The sequence below is a fragment of the Pelobates fuscus genome, chromosome 5 (assembly GCF_036172605.1).
Source record: "Pelobates fuscus isolate aPelFus1 chromosome 5, aPelFus1.pri, whole genome shotgun sequence".
NCBI lineage: Eukaryota > Metazoa > Chordata > Amphibia > Anura > Pelobatidae > Pelobates > Pelobates fuscus.
The window spans coordinates 351,454,644-351,470,397 of record NC_086321.1 but is presented as its reverse complement, the minus strand read 5'-3'; the positions used below and the strand labels follow the sequence as shown (position 1 = coordinate 351,470,397).

The 15,754-nt window shown below is 43.7% G+C and overlaps 1 protein-coding gene across 3 annotated transcripts in view; it reads left to right on the top strand.

The window, feature by feature from the left end:
* Positions 1-15,754, top strand: part of MFSD12 (major facilitator superfamily domain containing 12) — a 70,045-nt gene that overhangs the window by 43,451 nt on the left and 10,840 nt on the right. For all 3 annotated transcript variants that reach the window (XR_010090906.1, XM_063455916.1, XM_063455917.1), the window contains exons 7-10: positions 866-958; positions 1,057-1,227; positions 4,540-4,634; positions 4,906-5,036. Coding sequence is in view for 2 of the 3 variants with exons in the window: in XM_063455916.1 (XP_063311986.1) it covers positions 866-958; positions 1,057-1,227; positions 4,540-4,634; positions 4,906-5,036 (490 nt within the window). In the remaining variant the exon portion in view is untranslated. The remainder of the gene's footprint in view (positions 1-865; positions 959-1,056; positions 1,228-4,539; positions 4,635-4,905; positions 5,037-15,754) is intronic.

The following is a 15,754-nucleotide window of genomic DNA, read 5'->3' as shown; positions in this document are numbered from 1 at the left end:
GTTTGGAGGTCTGCATTTGCTGGCGAAGCTTGGACCAAAAATCCGCAAATAACCTATCTGGGTTGGACAGAGTAGTGGTTAACAGGCCATCTGAGTCTGAAAAGGTTGTTGCGTCAGCCATTTTAGGAAGGATGAAACCCCTTATGTTCGTTCTACAAAACATTCAGCAGATAACTATATCTTCATTGTATGTGTCGTGTTTTCAATGGACTGATACCTGGGTCTACCTGGTGTAAATCAAAATGTTACCCTTTCGTAAGGAGCACTTCAAACACTGTAACCACTACAGCCCCCTGAAGTAGTTATGATGCCAGGAGTGCCCTGACGCCCTCACAGAGTAATTTGTCGTCATTTTAGAACAGTTTGACAACTTACCTAGTTCCCAGATAATCCGGTCATCTCTATTGCGATATTCAGGGACAGCCTGAGTGTCTCACCCAAATATTATGGTCCTGTTTCGGACATTGTGCCGGGATTACACTCCTCGGTGTGGGGTGGAATAGCAGAAGTTCCTCAGCAGTTTCAGGCTCCAGAGGAACTACGGACGTAGAGATCGACTGCCTTTCCTGCGCCCGTCGCCACCACCTAGGCTGAAGAACTACCTGACACTCAAAATTGTTTGAAGAAATTCTGCGTTGCAATAACTCTGCACACATTGCTGAGGAATACGGTATGTATAAAGCCCAGGTAGCCTGCCAAATAAACCTCAAAAGGCTTTAAATTTGTCTGTTTGCGCGGAGCTCAGGCTAAATGCCACTTCTCTGCATTGAGATCAGGCTCTTCCACTACAAACATTTTGCTCACCTTTTTCTATTTTGTGTTGTGTAATGTATGTTTAGTAAATTTGATTGTTTTGTTTCTCTAGAATTATATTGCTACCATTCCTCTGGTCATGTATGTAAGCGGATTTGTCTCCTCATTCCTTATGAAACCCATCAATAAATGGATTGGTCGCAATGTAAGTGCTGAATTAGCCTCTGTGTTTTTTTTATTTGGGGAAGGGGGTTCCATGTGACATAAAGTAATTTTTTACTTTGTCTTGTGAATTTATTTCAGCTTACCTACTTCATGGGTCTTCTATTCATTGCTGCCTTCTCAGCCTGGGTTGCACTAGATCCAAAACTTGAAGTTGCAGTCTACGGTGCTGCTGTCATTTTGGGCTCTGGATCTGCCACAATCTTGGTCACCTCCCTCTCCATGACAGCAGATCTCATTGGGTCTCAGTCGGTATGTAGACATTTCTGTCTGAAGTTCTATCTATCATTGTGTGCAATATGCAGACTTGAAACATTGACCTGAATTTGTCATTTTTGGAATAGTAGAAATATAGATTCCTATTTGTTCTCTTAACTCCTGTATTATTTTATATATATATATATATATATATATATATATATATATATATATATATATATATATATATATATAATAGAGATAGAGAGATATATGGATGGATCAGTTTAAAAATCACCTCTTTGCTAGCTTGTTGATCTACCAAGTATTGATATGTCCACTATAAAGTATCTAGTACGTAATGTGTCTGGTTTTTAGCACCCTATGCAGCAACTTCCCCTGAAATACCATATATGAAAACAAGCAATTGCCATACATCTCTGTAGCACTTTGAGCAGTTCAATCGACACTTCTTGTTTAAGACCATTTAGGTGGCCGAGCACATGTGAAGTACTTTTGATACTAGGAGACTAAACTCTTAAAGTCTTCAGTGGATCTGCCATCCTCTACTTGCTACATGTTGGCCCTGTAACATAGAAATCCAGTTTAGCCCGTTAAAGTTATTCTATCTTGTGCATTGACACTGAAGTCTGGTTCTAGGTATTGTTATCATGAACCTTTTGACGTTTCCACTAAGGGGTACTGTTTCATAGTTTGTGACTGGCAGGCTTATTCACTACGAATTGCAGGGATTTTTTTAAAATGTATTTTTTCATATAGGTTTTATTGATTTTTTGAAACAAACAAATGAACATCGTACAATTAAGAAAAAAAAATATATATATATATATATATATATGTGAATTTCCAATGTAAGGCCAAATCAAACAAACTTTAGTGAATAACCCTGTTAATGTTTCTAAAGAGGAACAAAATTATTGAAAGCTTTAAGGGACACAATTGGAAGTTTTGATTAATATTAAAAGTTCATGATAATATCACTTAATTGTGAAAACAAGAGGAGCCCAGACTGATTGATATAGCAAACAATAGGTTTTATTATTGGCATGTATGTAGTGTACATACATATACAGCATCACAATTTTAAAGTGACACTGTAGACACCAAAGCCAATTCAGATTGATTCAATGCTTTCCTATGGGGGAGGACTCTCTATGCGCGTTAGTGTCTGCTCATTGCGGGACGGAGGAGGAGCTTCGACCCAGTGCGAGGGACATCGATGCTGGGAAAAGGTAAGTAAATAAAGGGTATTTAACCCTTTATTTACCCAGGAGGGGGTGCAAGGGGAGCAATAGTGCCAGAAATACAGCTTTGTATTCCTGTCACTATAGTATATCTTTAATGTTGGGAATATAACAACACAAAAAAAGTATTAGGAACTGACGGTCAGATAAAATCGTCAGAGAAAAATGGCGATTTTGGTGGCTTGGATATGTGGTTGCATAGTTACATTAATTTAAAAAGAGACCTGCATCTATCAAATTCAGCATTTCTCGCGTGGTTTTGCTGTTGATCCAAAAGAAGGCAAATAAAAATATACAGTTTAAAGCGCTTTCTAATTTCACAACAAACTAAAACAAAATCCTTCTTGACCCCAGAATGGCAGTCAGATCTCTTCTTGGATCAAGAACCTGTTGCCACATATTAAAAACTTATGTCTCCGAATATTATGTTTTTTCAAATATTAATCCAGGTTAGTACGGGAAGGAGTTACAGTAGGGAAAAGTAAGTCGAGTGTATCAAAGAGACACTTGGAATAGCTAGTACAGTTTATGAAGGAGGAAATATCCAACCGTAGGGGAGGGGGGAATATTATTTTTAAAATCTCCACAGACATACATAAATAATCTCTCCCAACATCTCATGCAACTCCACCAGCAAGCTGTAGGTTCAACCAGGAAATAATGCCGTGCATAAAAAAAAAAAAAAAAATGGAGTTATTCCAAACTAAATAATTTAGCAAAACTGCTTCAGTTAAATTGTAGAATTAAAAAAAATATTTTCATTAGTCCTATTGTAGGGCAATTCACAGACAATGAACTATGACATTCTGAATAATGCATTGAGACTTTGCCTTGTTCCTAGTAACAGCCGGGTGAAGTGACAAAGCTTTGTCGTTTGTCAGGTGGAGGTAAAATATATAAGGCAAAGTAGTCACTACTATGCCTTATGTGTTTTGGGAGAAAAAGCAGTGCTTTAAGAGCTTAACGTGAATCTGTAGTAGATAAATACTGGTGCCCTACACAATACCTGTGAAATCTCACCAATGCGTGTATACCACCATGTGAAAGTATCAAGATGCTTTTTATTGTAATAAAATATTGAAAGTCACAAGCCGTATCTACCCATAGTATTGATATTTATATGTGATGGCCACTAGGGGGAGCCAACCCCTCAGTTTGCCATATAATGTCCTATCAAGGACTGTCAGTGCACCTAGCGTCTGGCTATATGAGTGTTTTAAACAAACCAAGGTGCATTTTTAAAGTTTACCTATAGAGAGCGTTCAAGAGCTAAGAGAATACACACGTAAAAGTGTGCAACTTCAGCTTTAAATGTGTACTGTGACTTTCTTGATACAATATTCCACTGGGACCAGTTCCCAAAATCTGATGCCGTCCTCCCATGACTTCTTTACTGTATCATGTCTGAACAGCTCGTCCGGTCTCATGCTTTTATATTAAACTGCTTCTTCTTGTCTTCTTTTTTTTCCTTTTTCCTTTTTTGTTTTTAATTGAATAATATTCTGCATCTGAAAAGTTGTATACGGGTTAATATTCAATAACTCTATTCCTCTCGCGCCCTTTTCCCCCTCCAACCCTTACTTCTTGAGTTGATTTTGACACCCAATTTTTTTTTGTATCAATTTAATAATTGTACACTTATCTTTTTACACTGCAAAAAAATTAGACTTTTGGTAGTCTAATCAAATATTCTAAAATACCTAGTAATAAATGTATTTTTATTTTTTCATTTTTTATTCAATCTTTGTCATGTACTGCATTTTGTGTTGCAACTTGTTCCTTGAAAAAACCTATAAAAATTGGCTCGTAAAAAAAGGCATTTAAAATGTAGCTACAAGTGATTTTTATTGATTTTTTTTCTACCTGGTTTTAAAGAATGGAGTGGGCAGGGCATTTGTGCAACTAAACCGAGTCATCCTTAGTAGCTGTAATATATATATATTCTATCTAGAATAATTAAAAAGAAAGTGGCAAGTCCAACTTGCATAGTCCGTTTAATATGTTTTTTCATAAATTGGATTCTCAATGTAATCGTGCAATGTGCTGCTGGTCATACCATAGTCTGAGAAACTCACACTGCATTTTACCTGTTGTCTTGCAGCACAGTGCCGCCTTTGTGTACGGGGCAATGAGTTTCACGGACAAGGTAGCCAATGGATTGGCAGTGGTGATCATCCAGTCAATGCATCCTTGCCAGTAAGTATTCACAAGGCTGTCGTGTGTCTGGCTTTAGAGTAAACGAGATGACAAAAATAATGGTAGGATATCTTTGCTCAATATGTGCTTATGGATTTTATTCACTAAATTAGGAATTGTGGGGAAAACTGACAAATTTTGCAATTGTGCAATTTTTAAACTAATTTATTGACTGTACAATCTGAGTCTCTGAGAAAACTAAGGGGGGTCATAGACAGGATCTGCTTTTCACCATACATTTTTATAACTAATCTTTGTTTCTCTCCCCCAGCACTGAGCAATGTTGCCCAGCTTGTAATCCTTTCTACCACTGGGTGATGGTGGCTGTTACTGGAGGGGTAGCGATCGTGGCCGGCCTGTCTCTGAGTTCCATTATGATCTGGCCTATCAAAGTTCGGTTCTGTAAGTTCAACTTCTATTAACTTATCAGGGTATTTTTGGGGAGGGAAAGGTTGGGACAGAGAGATGAGCACTTTATTGGTGTAGTATATTTTTGCAGTGCACACATTAGACTTTCGGCTTTATTCACAAGAGAGCTGCTTTAGTGCAATGCCAGTAGTTTATGGGGACTTGTCTTTGCTGTTTCCCGGAGAGTTGCATCAAAGTACAAATCAGGGAAGGCAAGACAGGGCCCCAAATCAAATCTTCCCTGCTGAGTTTGGCAGAGAAATTAATGTGATGGTTTAGGAAAGTATTGCAGTGGAAGGGCCTACAGCCTATCACTTCTGCCACTCAGCTAATGTGCAAGTGAGCCGATCCAGCTCAAGTGGCAATAGTAAGTCGACAGACCATACTGCCTGGAGACTCCTGTTCGTTTAAACAATTCCAAACTGGTTTGATCAAAATGCTTGTGGAATGGTTCCCACATAGTATTTTGTCCTGTAACCACCACAATGAGCTGTAGTGGTTTTGGTGCTCAGAGAACTTCCTTAAATTCCCACATTCATTTTGATTCTTTTGCGTTTTAACATGTTTGTTTTTACAGTTTGAACATGTATATGACAAATAAAACTAATATCTGATCAAGTGCATTCTTTGCTCCTGCACATCTGCTGGTATAATATTAATGTTAGATTGTTTATAAATTGTGTGACAAAAGTTTTTTAACTTCCTGTACAGAAGCTTCTCTTTCTTGACCCTTAAAGGAACGCGTCCTTTAAAAAAAAAATAATAGTAGATATAACCACAAAGAAAATATGAATGTTTGTTTTCTTTGGGCGTATATGAAATCTTGGCTTGCAATAGCTGCAGATCTAGTATCTGCAGCTACGGCAAGTCCTCTCCTTCTCCCCTCAGGACAGACTTTCTGGGACTGTTCAATCACAGCATATCTCTGCGAGGCAGGTGCTCTGGGTAATTGCTGCCTCTTGAGTTTAGCTCCACTGAGCTAACCAAACCAGGAAGTAACAGGACCTGTTGGGGCCATGTTTAAAAAAAAAAAAAAAAGTTGATTTATAAAATGTATGATTTCTAATTAAATTGGCATTTTTTTGTAAAATGAAAAAGAGAGTACACACTGTTCACACGTAGAGCACAGCTGAAGCTATAGTTCTTTGCGTGTTTGTAGTGTTCCTTTAAGGGCACAGCTAACATACTTTGCTGGCTTTGAAATGCTCTGCATGGCATGTGCTTGTTGTGTGTTGCTGTCCTGTCTTTGTGCAAAATCACCCAAATACAGACTAATTTTAAAATGATTTTGTAAAAATGTTAACCAGTGATTTTTTTTTTATGTTTTCTACTACAAAACTACTTATGCAAGCTTAAACTGCAGAACGATTTATTACCTGATAATGATTTGTTATCCGATGGCCCTGCCTTGTCTCATGAGGGTGTAGAGGGCAAATAAACATGGGAGGGCTGGTAAGGGGGTTATGGCCTGCATCCTCAAGCCATACGTCTGATAATGAAAATAGCAAGAGGTATATTGTAATGTCTGTAAGCACAATTCTGTAGGATCGATGCATCGCTCAGTAATTGTGTTTGGGGTGGGGGGGGGGGGGGAATTCAGGAGCCTGGTTCTGTTTTAAATCTGTTTTTATTGAGGTCAACACAATAAACAGTTTTCCAACGCAGGGGATAAAGCGTAAACAATGCATTCGTTATGGAAAAACACGAATAGATATGTGTACAAGTTTATCATAGCATATTATATCCCTATAATGTGGTACACTTTTCATATGGTTTTTTTCTGCATCGGCTGAGTTCAAAATGGGGCCTCATATGTCACAACGCAGTCAAGTTGTGTCTAACTAAGCATGTGGTAGAGCTTTCAGTATATGTAACCTTATATGTAATTAAGTAAACTTTGCCTTTCTATTGTAAGCTTAATATGGGTCGGTAGATATATAACTAATTACAGCAGCGTACCAGATAGCCTCTGGGTACTATAGGGCACCAATTTCGTATGTGCTTGCTAAAGCCACTTGTGACGTCCTATGGATAATTTCACCATAGGTTGTGCCACGTGCCATATTTGCATCTGGTTTGCCAGTAAGTTGATTACAATGGCTAACATGTAGCCTATGTCCGCTGAGGCCATGTAACGTGGAGAACATATTCAGGTTTAAGTCGCGGTACACACATCTACATAGTCAACATATACAGTAGTAACTGTAGGTAATTATGCAGCGAGTGGATAGGGGTGACGTGTTACCTTGTGGATTTATAACCCAAGTGATTAGGTACACAGACCTATCATATGATGTGTTCAAATAGTGCTTAGTCTATTGTGACTCTAACATGGAGATTATGAATGCCTATAATATATGCATTAATAGTAGTAACTTAAACGTTGCGTCGGAGAACAGACGGCTTACATGTAGCATAAAAATTAAACCAACACTGATGCAGCATGTGTATAAAAAAACAATTGCCATTGGCCTGCGAGATAGGTGCCAGCCATCTAGTGGAGCTTATGCGATAATGGATACTTTGATGCAGAAAACGCTCCCATACCATCCTTGCAAATTTATAGCGAAAATATATAGGGCAATCAAAATGAACGGCAAAAAAGAGAAAAAGAAAAGGGGGGGATGAGTAAATAAAACCAAGATGACTATAGCCTAGGACTCTGTGGTGATCAGATTAGGGCCGTCCATGACACAGCTACAGTGTGACCCCAGTGTGCCAGGTCTCCATCCATCCTCCCCGTTCCGGAATCAGTCCACCGGCAAGGCTTTCTGTTGCCCTGTGGGCACTCAGAGGCAGAGACTGTTCACAAGACCCCCACACCTAGAGTCTGAGATCCATCCGCCCCCTGCACCTCCCCAGCGCCTCTCAAGGGGGGGATGCGCGCCACCCCAGGCCACCGGTCTGCCGGAAAGGCCCACATCCCCCCCCGTCCACCGGGCTCGCAGCACCCGGGGCAGGTCCTACCGAGGACCACCACAGACTCGGCAGGTCAGGGCTTCCACTCCTCCAGTGGGCAGGTAGTCGGGGGAATCCATCAGGGTGCCGGCAGCATCTTTGGCCACCCGCGCTGTTCAGGTCAGCACCTCATCTTTACCCGGGAGCAGGCAAATGTGCGGTTGTGGTGAGTTTGAAGTCAGTAGGGTGCAGCTGCACCTAAGTCCTTATCCTCTGTAGCTCCAGTGATTGCCCATGTCACCATAGTCCCTTTCTGGGGGCCTCCTCACGTCTCTTCAGCTTCGTTTGCTGGCGGGCTCCGTTTCGACAGCCTTTGCCAGTCCAGGAGGTCGGCCTGGGCCCTGCACGAAACTTCCGTCTCGGCCCGTGTCTCCTCGATGAGGCCGGGATTACCCCCACCGGCCAGGGGAGCGGGGCCGTGCCCCCGAGCCAGCAGCATCCGCCACCAGGGTAGGTTTCAGCTTTGTGTCTTCTGTTTCTTGGCGCGGGGGATCGGCATCTGTACTGACCGACTCGTGGTCGTCCGAGTCTTGTCTTGCGGCCGTTGGTAGGCCTTGAAGGTCGTTTGCGGTGCTTCCAGCCTGCTTTTGGGTTCCGTTTGGTAGCATCTTAAAGCTGGCGGTATCCTCCACCCTGTTTCAGCGGGTAATCAGATCTTTGTGCCTTCTGTGGTCATTTTAAAGCCTTTTTTTGTTTGTTGAGGCCTGGAGCCACTTTAGTTTGCTTTAGTTTAGTTTGCTTCCAGGCAGCCCGGCCCCGCCCCCCAGGAGCCTGGTTCTGTGTCTTTGTACATAGCTTTTTGTTCTCCAGGCTGGGGCTGGCCACTGGGGTATCATAGGCTGACCAGGCTGCAAGGAAATCTATGCGTGTGTATAATATATGGTTGGACATGTTTGCCAGCAACAGCAGCGAGAGACGAGACCGTGACCAAGAGATTCAAAATACACACTAGTTGTCATCGGTAGCAATGGAGTCAGTGGGACATCATCTGTGTTCTGTAGCCATGCTTAGATATCTGGCAATGCCCTGTCATACCGATGGATTTGCAGGGTTATCTAGTGGCACTCATCAATGCTCCAGCAGCCTCCACTTGTCAGATCTAGATAGATAGATATATTGCACACTGCAAGTGAGGACCATCTACACGAGATCTGCGAGTCTGGTGTGCAAACAAAAGCACGTTCAGTTGTACTTGCGCAACCCTGAACCAACGTTGCCTGCCCTCTTACCTAGGTTACCTGCTTATTAACGACATCTGATAGTCCTTTGGGTAAAATCTATTTTTATTTTTTACATTTCACATATTAATGTCATACAAAGCATTATTTATTGCAGCCACATTCAGTACAAAATTGTAATAGTTTCCACGTGGCAAAATAACATGTCCATTATCTAAATTAACTTTGATCTCTTGAGAAAGGATGGAGATCAGCTGTCAGCCACGATTCAAACAATACTCCTCTATACTCTGTGTGTAAAACATCAGAATTTCCCCCATACTCTGAATCCGTGTAGGCTCCTCTTCAGTTCTACACCAGGATGAGGTGCTGGCCCTTCGGTTCACACATAAGAAAGATGCTGTCTACAAAACACGATGAAAGTACAGCGTCTGTCAGAGGAAGAACTGAGCTGGAAAACCAAGGTGCTTTGTAGACTACCGCAAGTATATGAGAGGGGGAGTAGAGTTGGCTAATCAATGTATACAGCCTTGCCTGGCGAACCGAAAAAGTAGGCCCTGCTACAAGAAAATTCAGCCAGGTTGCGATTTTCCATTCCGATGTGCTGTATAAAAAAGCAGCCAAAATTTTGTTTGATATTTTATTTATGGCGTACCCCCCAATCTTCCCTCTTTGGAATCAGATGTCAAAAGTGTTTGTGGCAAACCCTTTCCTTCACAAATTCCCCTCACATCGCTGAACACAAATCTGAGTGTTAGAGCGGTAAAACATTTACAAAAATATCAGTGAAAGTGCAGTTTTTTTTTTTTTAATTCTTTATTTATTACAAGGTTTCAACACCATATATAACAGTAGTAATAGTGTACATACAAAGAACTGAACATTTTCAGGCATCATCGAAGATAGGAATATGGCAAAAAAAACAACAAAAAATAAGCAGTCAGTAATGGTGAGTATGGTGAGCGAACATCGGCCATGAAGGTTCATATTTAGAGATGGTGTTTCACCTAATTTTAAAATATAAATATATATAAAACAAAAAGAAAAGAGAAAAAAGAACATTTGACTGGCAATATCACGTGGGTCATGTTAAGCAGAGGAGTACTGACACAGTTTCATTAGATTCAAGGCATATGTAGGTATATTCCCCTCCTCCAGCCTTGAGCGTGTGTTTGCCTTTTTAAATGTTACATCAAATCCACGGCAAACCTTAGGTGTTCACAGTTCCCTGGAAGCAGGGCCAAGAAGGTATCTGCACGTGAAAAGGAATAGGCGGGCCAGTCAGATTGAAAGGAGGGAAAGAAAGAAAGAAAGAAAAAGGGTGAAAGGTAGATAAAACTAGAGATAGGAGCAAGAGAAGATAGGAAAAAGAAATCGAGTGGGTAGGGAAGGGATGGTAAGGGGGGAGACGTTGGGACCTATTTATGTAGTTTATAATTTATAACCGGCATGCATAAGTGAAATGGTATATAAGGTAGTGTCGGCCTTGAGATGCCCGACACCGAAAGGGTCGACAGCGTACCATATGCCCCCCAGTGGGATCATGAAAGTCCCACGTAGGGGTATAGTATGATATGGAGCGGGCGAACAGGAAACACAAGGTCCCACAGAGACAGGGGTATGGGGGAATGAGCCCACACCTTCCGCCTCCTAATCGCCCACTCCACTGTCCATCCATGGAGCCCAGACCTTGTCGAATTTCGCGGTCGTGCCTCTGACCTTCGCCGTCAATTTATCCATAAGAAAGGAATCTTTAATTTTTTGCAGAACAACATTCAGTGGAGGAGTAACACTCTGTAGCCACCCTTGTGCTAGGGCTCTCCTAGCAGCTAAATTCACTTTATTTATCAACTTCTGTTCTGTTCTGGACCAGTCCTCCATAGGTCTGGCTAGAAGAAACACCCAAGGGTCTAATTTGATGTCTCTATTAAAAATATCTCTTATTAGCTCCGCAACCTGCTTCCAGAACTTTTGGACCTCCGCGCAGTCCCACCACATGTGCAAATAGGTTCCCTTGTGGCCACAACCTCTCCAGCACAAATCATTAGAGATTCTGTGCATTCTACAAAGCTTAACTGGGGTGGAATACCACCGGAACATGGTCTTATACGCTTGTTCCTGCATGGAGACACATATAGACGAAGCTGCCGCAGCTTCCCATATCTCCTGCCACTCCACCCCTTCCAACTCCTCACCAAGGTCAGCCTCCCATTGGGATGTGTATGTGAGCGTCCCCCATTCCGGCGTGGTAATACTTAAATGTGAATACAGAGCAGCAATAAGACCTTTCGGGAGGTGTTTTTTAAGGCACATGTTTTCGAAAAAGGTAGGCACCGTCAAAGCAGCGGTTCTAACTACTGGTGTCTGGGCATAATCTCTTAATTGCAGATACCTAAAGAAATCAGAAGGGCGCATAGTAGCCCTAGCCTTCAAGTCCTCGAACTGAAGAAGCGAACTGCCTTCGTATAAATGGCAGAGACGTTGGACACCAGCGCTCTCTATGCCCTTGAAATCCCTGGCATGTAAACCCGGGCTAAAGGCTGTGTTTCTTAGGTATGGAGTCAATGGGGAGTTCTGTGAGGATAGCCCATATTTTAGTGATGTGGCATCCCATAGTTTCAAGGAGTTCGCTATTGCCGGGCATTTAATATGCCGGGACGGCCTGTTGGCCTTAGGAATCCACATGAACTGGGGGATGTCAGGCCCCATGAGGGAGGACTCTAAATCTACCCACCTCCTCCCGTCCGGGGGAGAGTGCCATAACGCTATTTGCGCTAATTGGGCCGCTAGATAATAAAAATATAGATTCGGTAAACCTAAACCACCCCTCGGTTTGGCACGATATAAGATGTTTCGTGAGACTCTATGTTTCCTGTTCTGCCAAATAAATTTGCCAATCGCCTGTTGAATTGTGCCCAGATCAGACTTGGTTAGTCTAACCGGAAGAGCTTGGAATAGGAACAGGATTCTGGGGAGCACATTCATCTTTACTGCATGGATCCTGCCGATCCAAGAGATCGGCTTATCCTGCCATTTTTCCATATCCGAGATTAGAGTGCGAATTAAAGGCATATAGTTTTGCTGGTAGAGCCGGGCTGGGTCCGCCGTCAGTCGAACCCCAAGGTATTTGATATGGTCTCTATCAATTTTGAACTTATAAGTCTCCTTTATATGAATCACATCCGAGTCAGGTATATTGAGAGGGAGAGCGCTCGATTTGGACAGGTTCACCCTATATCCGGCCAGATCGCTATAAGCGTCCAACACGGCCATTAAAGCTGCCATCGATGGTCTCGGGTCCGTCAAGGTCAACATCACGTCATCGGCAAAACCGGACACAACGTATCGTTGTCCCCCGATCTGAATCCCCCGAATCTCCTGATTATTACGCACTGTTTGCAAAAGGGGTTCCAGTGATAAAGCAAACAATAAAGGTGACAAAGGACAGCCCTGCCTCGTTCCGTTGCCCAACCTGAAGGGCATAACTTTCGATCCCGTGATCCGGACCCGCGCCTGAATATCAGTATACATTGCCTTAATTGCTGTTATAAAAGTGTCTGGGAGGCCAAAATGTCGGAGAACCTCGAAGAGATAAGGCCATTTAACTCTGTCAAAGGCCTTCTCCGCATCGAGTGATAAAAGCAGCCTCGTCGGTCTGCCGCCATATGAGATCGATGTTACGCCTAGTGTTCTCAAACAGTTGTCTACTAGGGATAAACCCCACCTGGTCTGGGTGAATTAGATGTGTTAAGAAAGGGTTCAGGCGAGTCGCCAGGATCTTCGCCAATATCTTTGAATCGTGATTTATTAATGAAATCGGGCGAAAGTTTTCCGGTAATGAATCGTCCCTGCCGGGTTTTGGCAAAAGGACCACATCAGCCAGTGACATGTCTCTATCCGGCATACCCCCCTCCATGAGGTTGTTGAACAGGGTTTCCAAGTGGGGTGTAAGTTCCTCGCGAAAGACCTTATAATAGCTACCTTCAAAGCCATCCGGGCCCGGAGCTTTATTGCCTTTCAGGGAGGAAATCGCCGCGTCAATCTCCTCTGCTGTAATTCGTGATCCAAGGGCAGCGGAATCCTCCCCCTTCAACGTCGGCAAGTGTAGATGCGACAGAAAATTCTTGGTGTCATCAATTTCACGCTGACGTGTCGCGTCGTCATCCTCGGAATGATTGTATAGATTGGAGAAGTAATCCGTGAAGACCTTGGCTATGTCGGTGGGATCTGTACAATACTTACCCGCGTTATCCTTTACCCTTAATATATGCGATTGGCCCTGCCTTGGACGGAGAGATCTGGCTAATAGCGTATCCATTTTGTTGGATTTTTCATAGTAAGTCCTCTTGGACCACACTATGGCTCTAGCTGTATCGTCAAGGAGTGCCTCGCGAACCGAGTTCCGTGCGTCCCGTACGCTCGCTAATGTGGTGGGTGACGAGGCAGTCTTATGTTTCTCCTCAGCTTTTCCCAAAGCCGTTAGGAGAGATGACAGCAATTGCGATTTGCGTTTCTTCCGCAGCGAGGCTTCGCGAATCAAAACGCCACGAATAACCGCTTTATGGGCAGCCCATATCGTAGCCGGACGGAGATCCGACCCTGTTTCCCTATTGAAATAGTCTATCAATTCCGTCCGAACTATCTCTACTATGGTCGGATCTTGCAGCAAGGAAGTATTTAACTTCCAGGACCATGGGGACGCTACACATAAGTTATCTAAGGTCAGAGTGACCTCAGCATGATCCGACCAAGTGATAGAGCCTATCGTAGATCCCAAGACTTTTGATGCTGATTGTGAATTTACTAAAAACATATCGATTCTGGAGTAAGTATCGTGGGGGGCAGAATAGTAGGTATAGTCGTGGTCAGTCGGGTGATGTGCTCTCCAGATATCCAATAGGCCTGTTTGGAGAACAAAGGAACGGAGCAGTTTGTCCTGTCCCCCTCTCCTATGAGACCTCGGTAGGCCACCGCTCCGGCTTCTATCTACAGCCGGACATGGAGCAGCGTTAAGATCCCCTCCCACTACTACCATGCCATGCGGTAAATCATTGACCAAGTGGGCCATAGCATCCCAGAATTCAGCAGAGGGGTCATTGGGGGCATAGATGTTAAGAAAGTGAAACGCATGGGAGTACAAACTTCCCGACACAAGGATAAAGCGCCCCGACGGGTCCGCTGTCACCCTTCCAAGTCTAAATGGGCATCTGTGGTGTATAAGCACAGCAACACCATTTCGTTTGTTCAAAGCCCTGGCCTCGTGCACGGTTCGAAATACATGATCTTTCAGAGCGAATTTCGCCGGTGCCGGTAGATGTGTCTCCTGCAAGAATACAATATCCGGGTTTGAGCGCTTAAGATCCCTAAACATAAGGCGACGTTTGCTCGGTGCGTTAAGGCCCTTGACGTTCAGGGACAGTAACTTTAACGGCATTGCGTCAGATAAAGAGTCATGCTTGTCTCACGTGTCTGACCCACCCGGAGCCGATGTGCATTTTGTAGTGTACAGAGTAAGTACCGCGAGCAGTAGCTCGGTCTATGCCAACCAATTCCGTACTTGGCAATATATCTAAGTACGCCAACGTCTCCCTTCCAGGGAGGTGGGAGAGGGAAAATGGGAAAGGGGGAACAGGGAGGGGAGAGAATAGAGGAAAGAAAGGAAATTGGTATAGAGAAGAAGAAGAAGAATAACAATAGTGAGAACTTTCGCCTGGACTTACCTATAGCCAGGTCAATATGGGGTATGTGTTGAAGCGACTCCAGAGCACATAAAATGCTCCAGGGTAGCATGAACACAGACCAACAGTGATAGGCACTCCTAGGTGCCTACCTAAATCATATTGAGGACAAACAAGTAAAGCTAAACGGCTAGAATGATACCGACCCCCCCCCCTCCCGAGCCGGGCGCTACCTGATAAACTGTCCTGTCCCCCACTACCGCATTACTCAGGCAGATTCCCCCTCAGGGGTAAGAAACCCCCTCCCCCCCGATAGAGGACCCAGTCATGGTAGAAACACGGGCGCCGGGGGGAGCGAGAGTCAAATGAGGGACATATCTCCATTAAGTGGATTCCTCTCCCTAAGAAACGGAGAGCTAGGAGGTCCGCACCGGGGTCCCCCCTCAGGGCCATGGTGGTATAAACATATATTAGATCCTCTAAGTGATAAGCGTGTGTAAAGGAGCCCAGGTCAGGGCATAAACATAAAACTTGCAAATATACCATGGATAAACATGAAACAGATCCCAATCCCCCACGCCCCGGGGTGGGTCCCGGCCCCCCATGTATCCGATCCCGGTACATACCTACATACATAGTCAGCGTGCAGGCTGGGGGGGGGGTGTAGACGAGAACATCCCCCACCCCAGCAGGCCAGCCGAGGCAAAAACATAGAGCATATACCCCATTTCCCGCTGGTAGATCGAGAGAGAAAGGGCGCTACACCCCCCCACCCCCTTCTGAACGCCCCCAAGCACATAACCTATGAATGTAAAAAAAAGACAAAGCAAATCTCATTGCACAGTGAATTATAACCCCAAACATATTTATTACCGGGGCCTCCGCCCGCCGCCCGTCT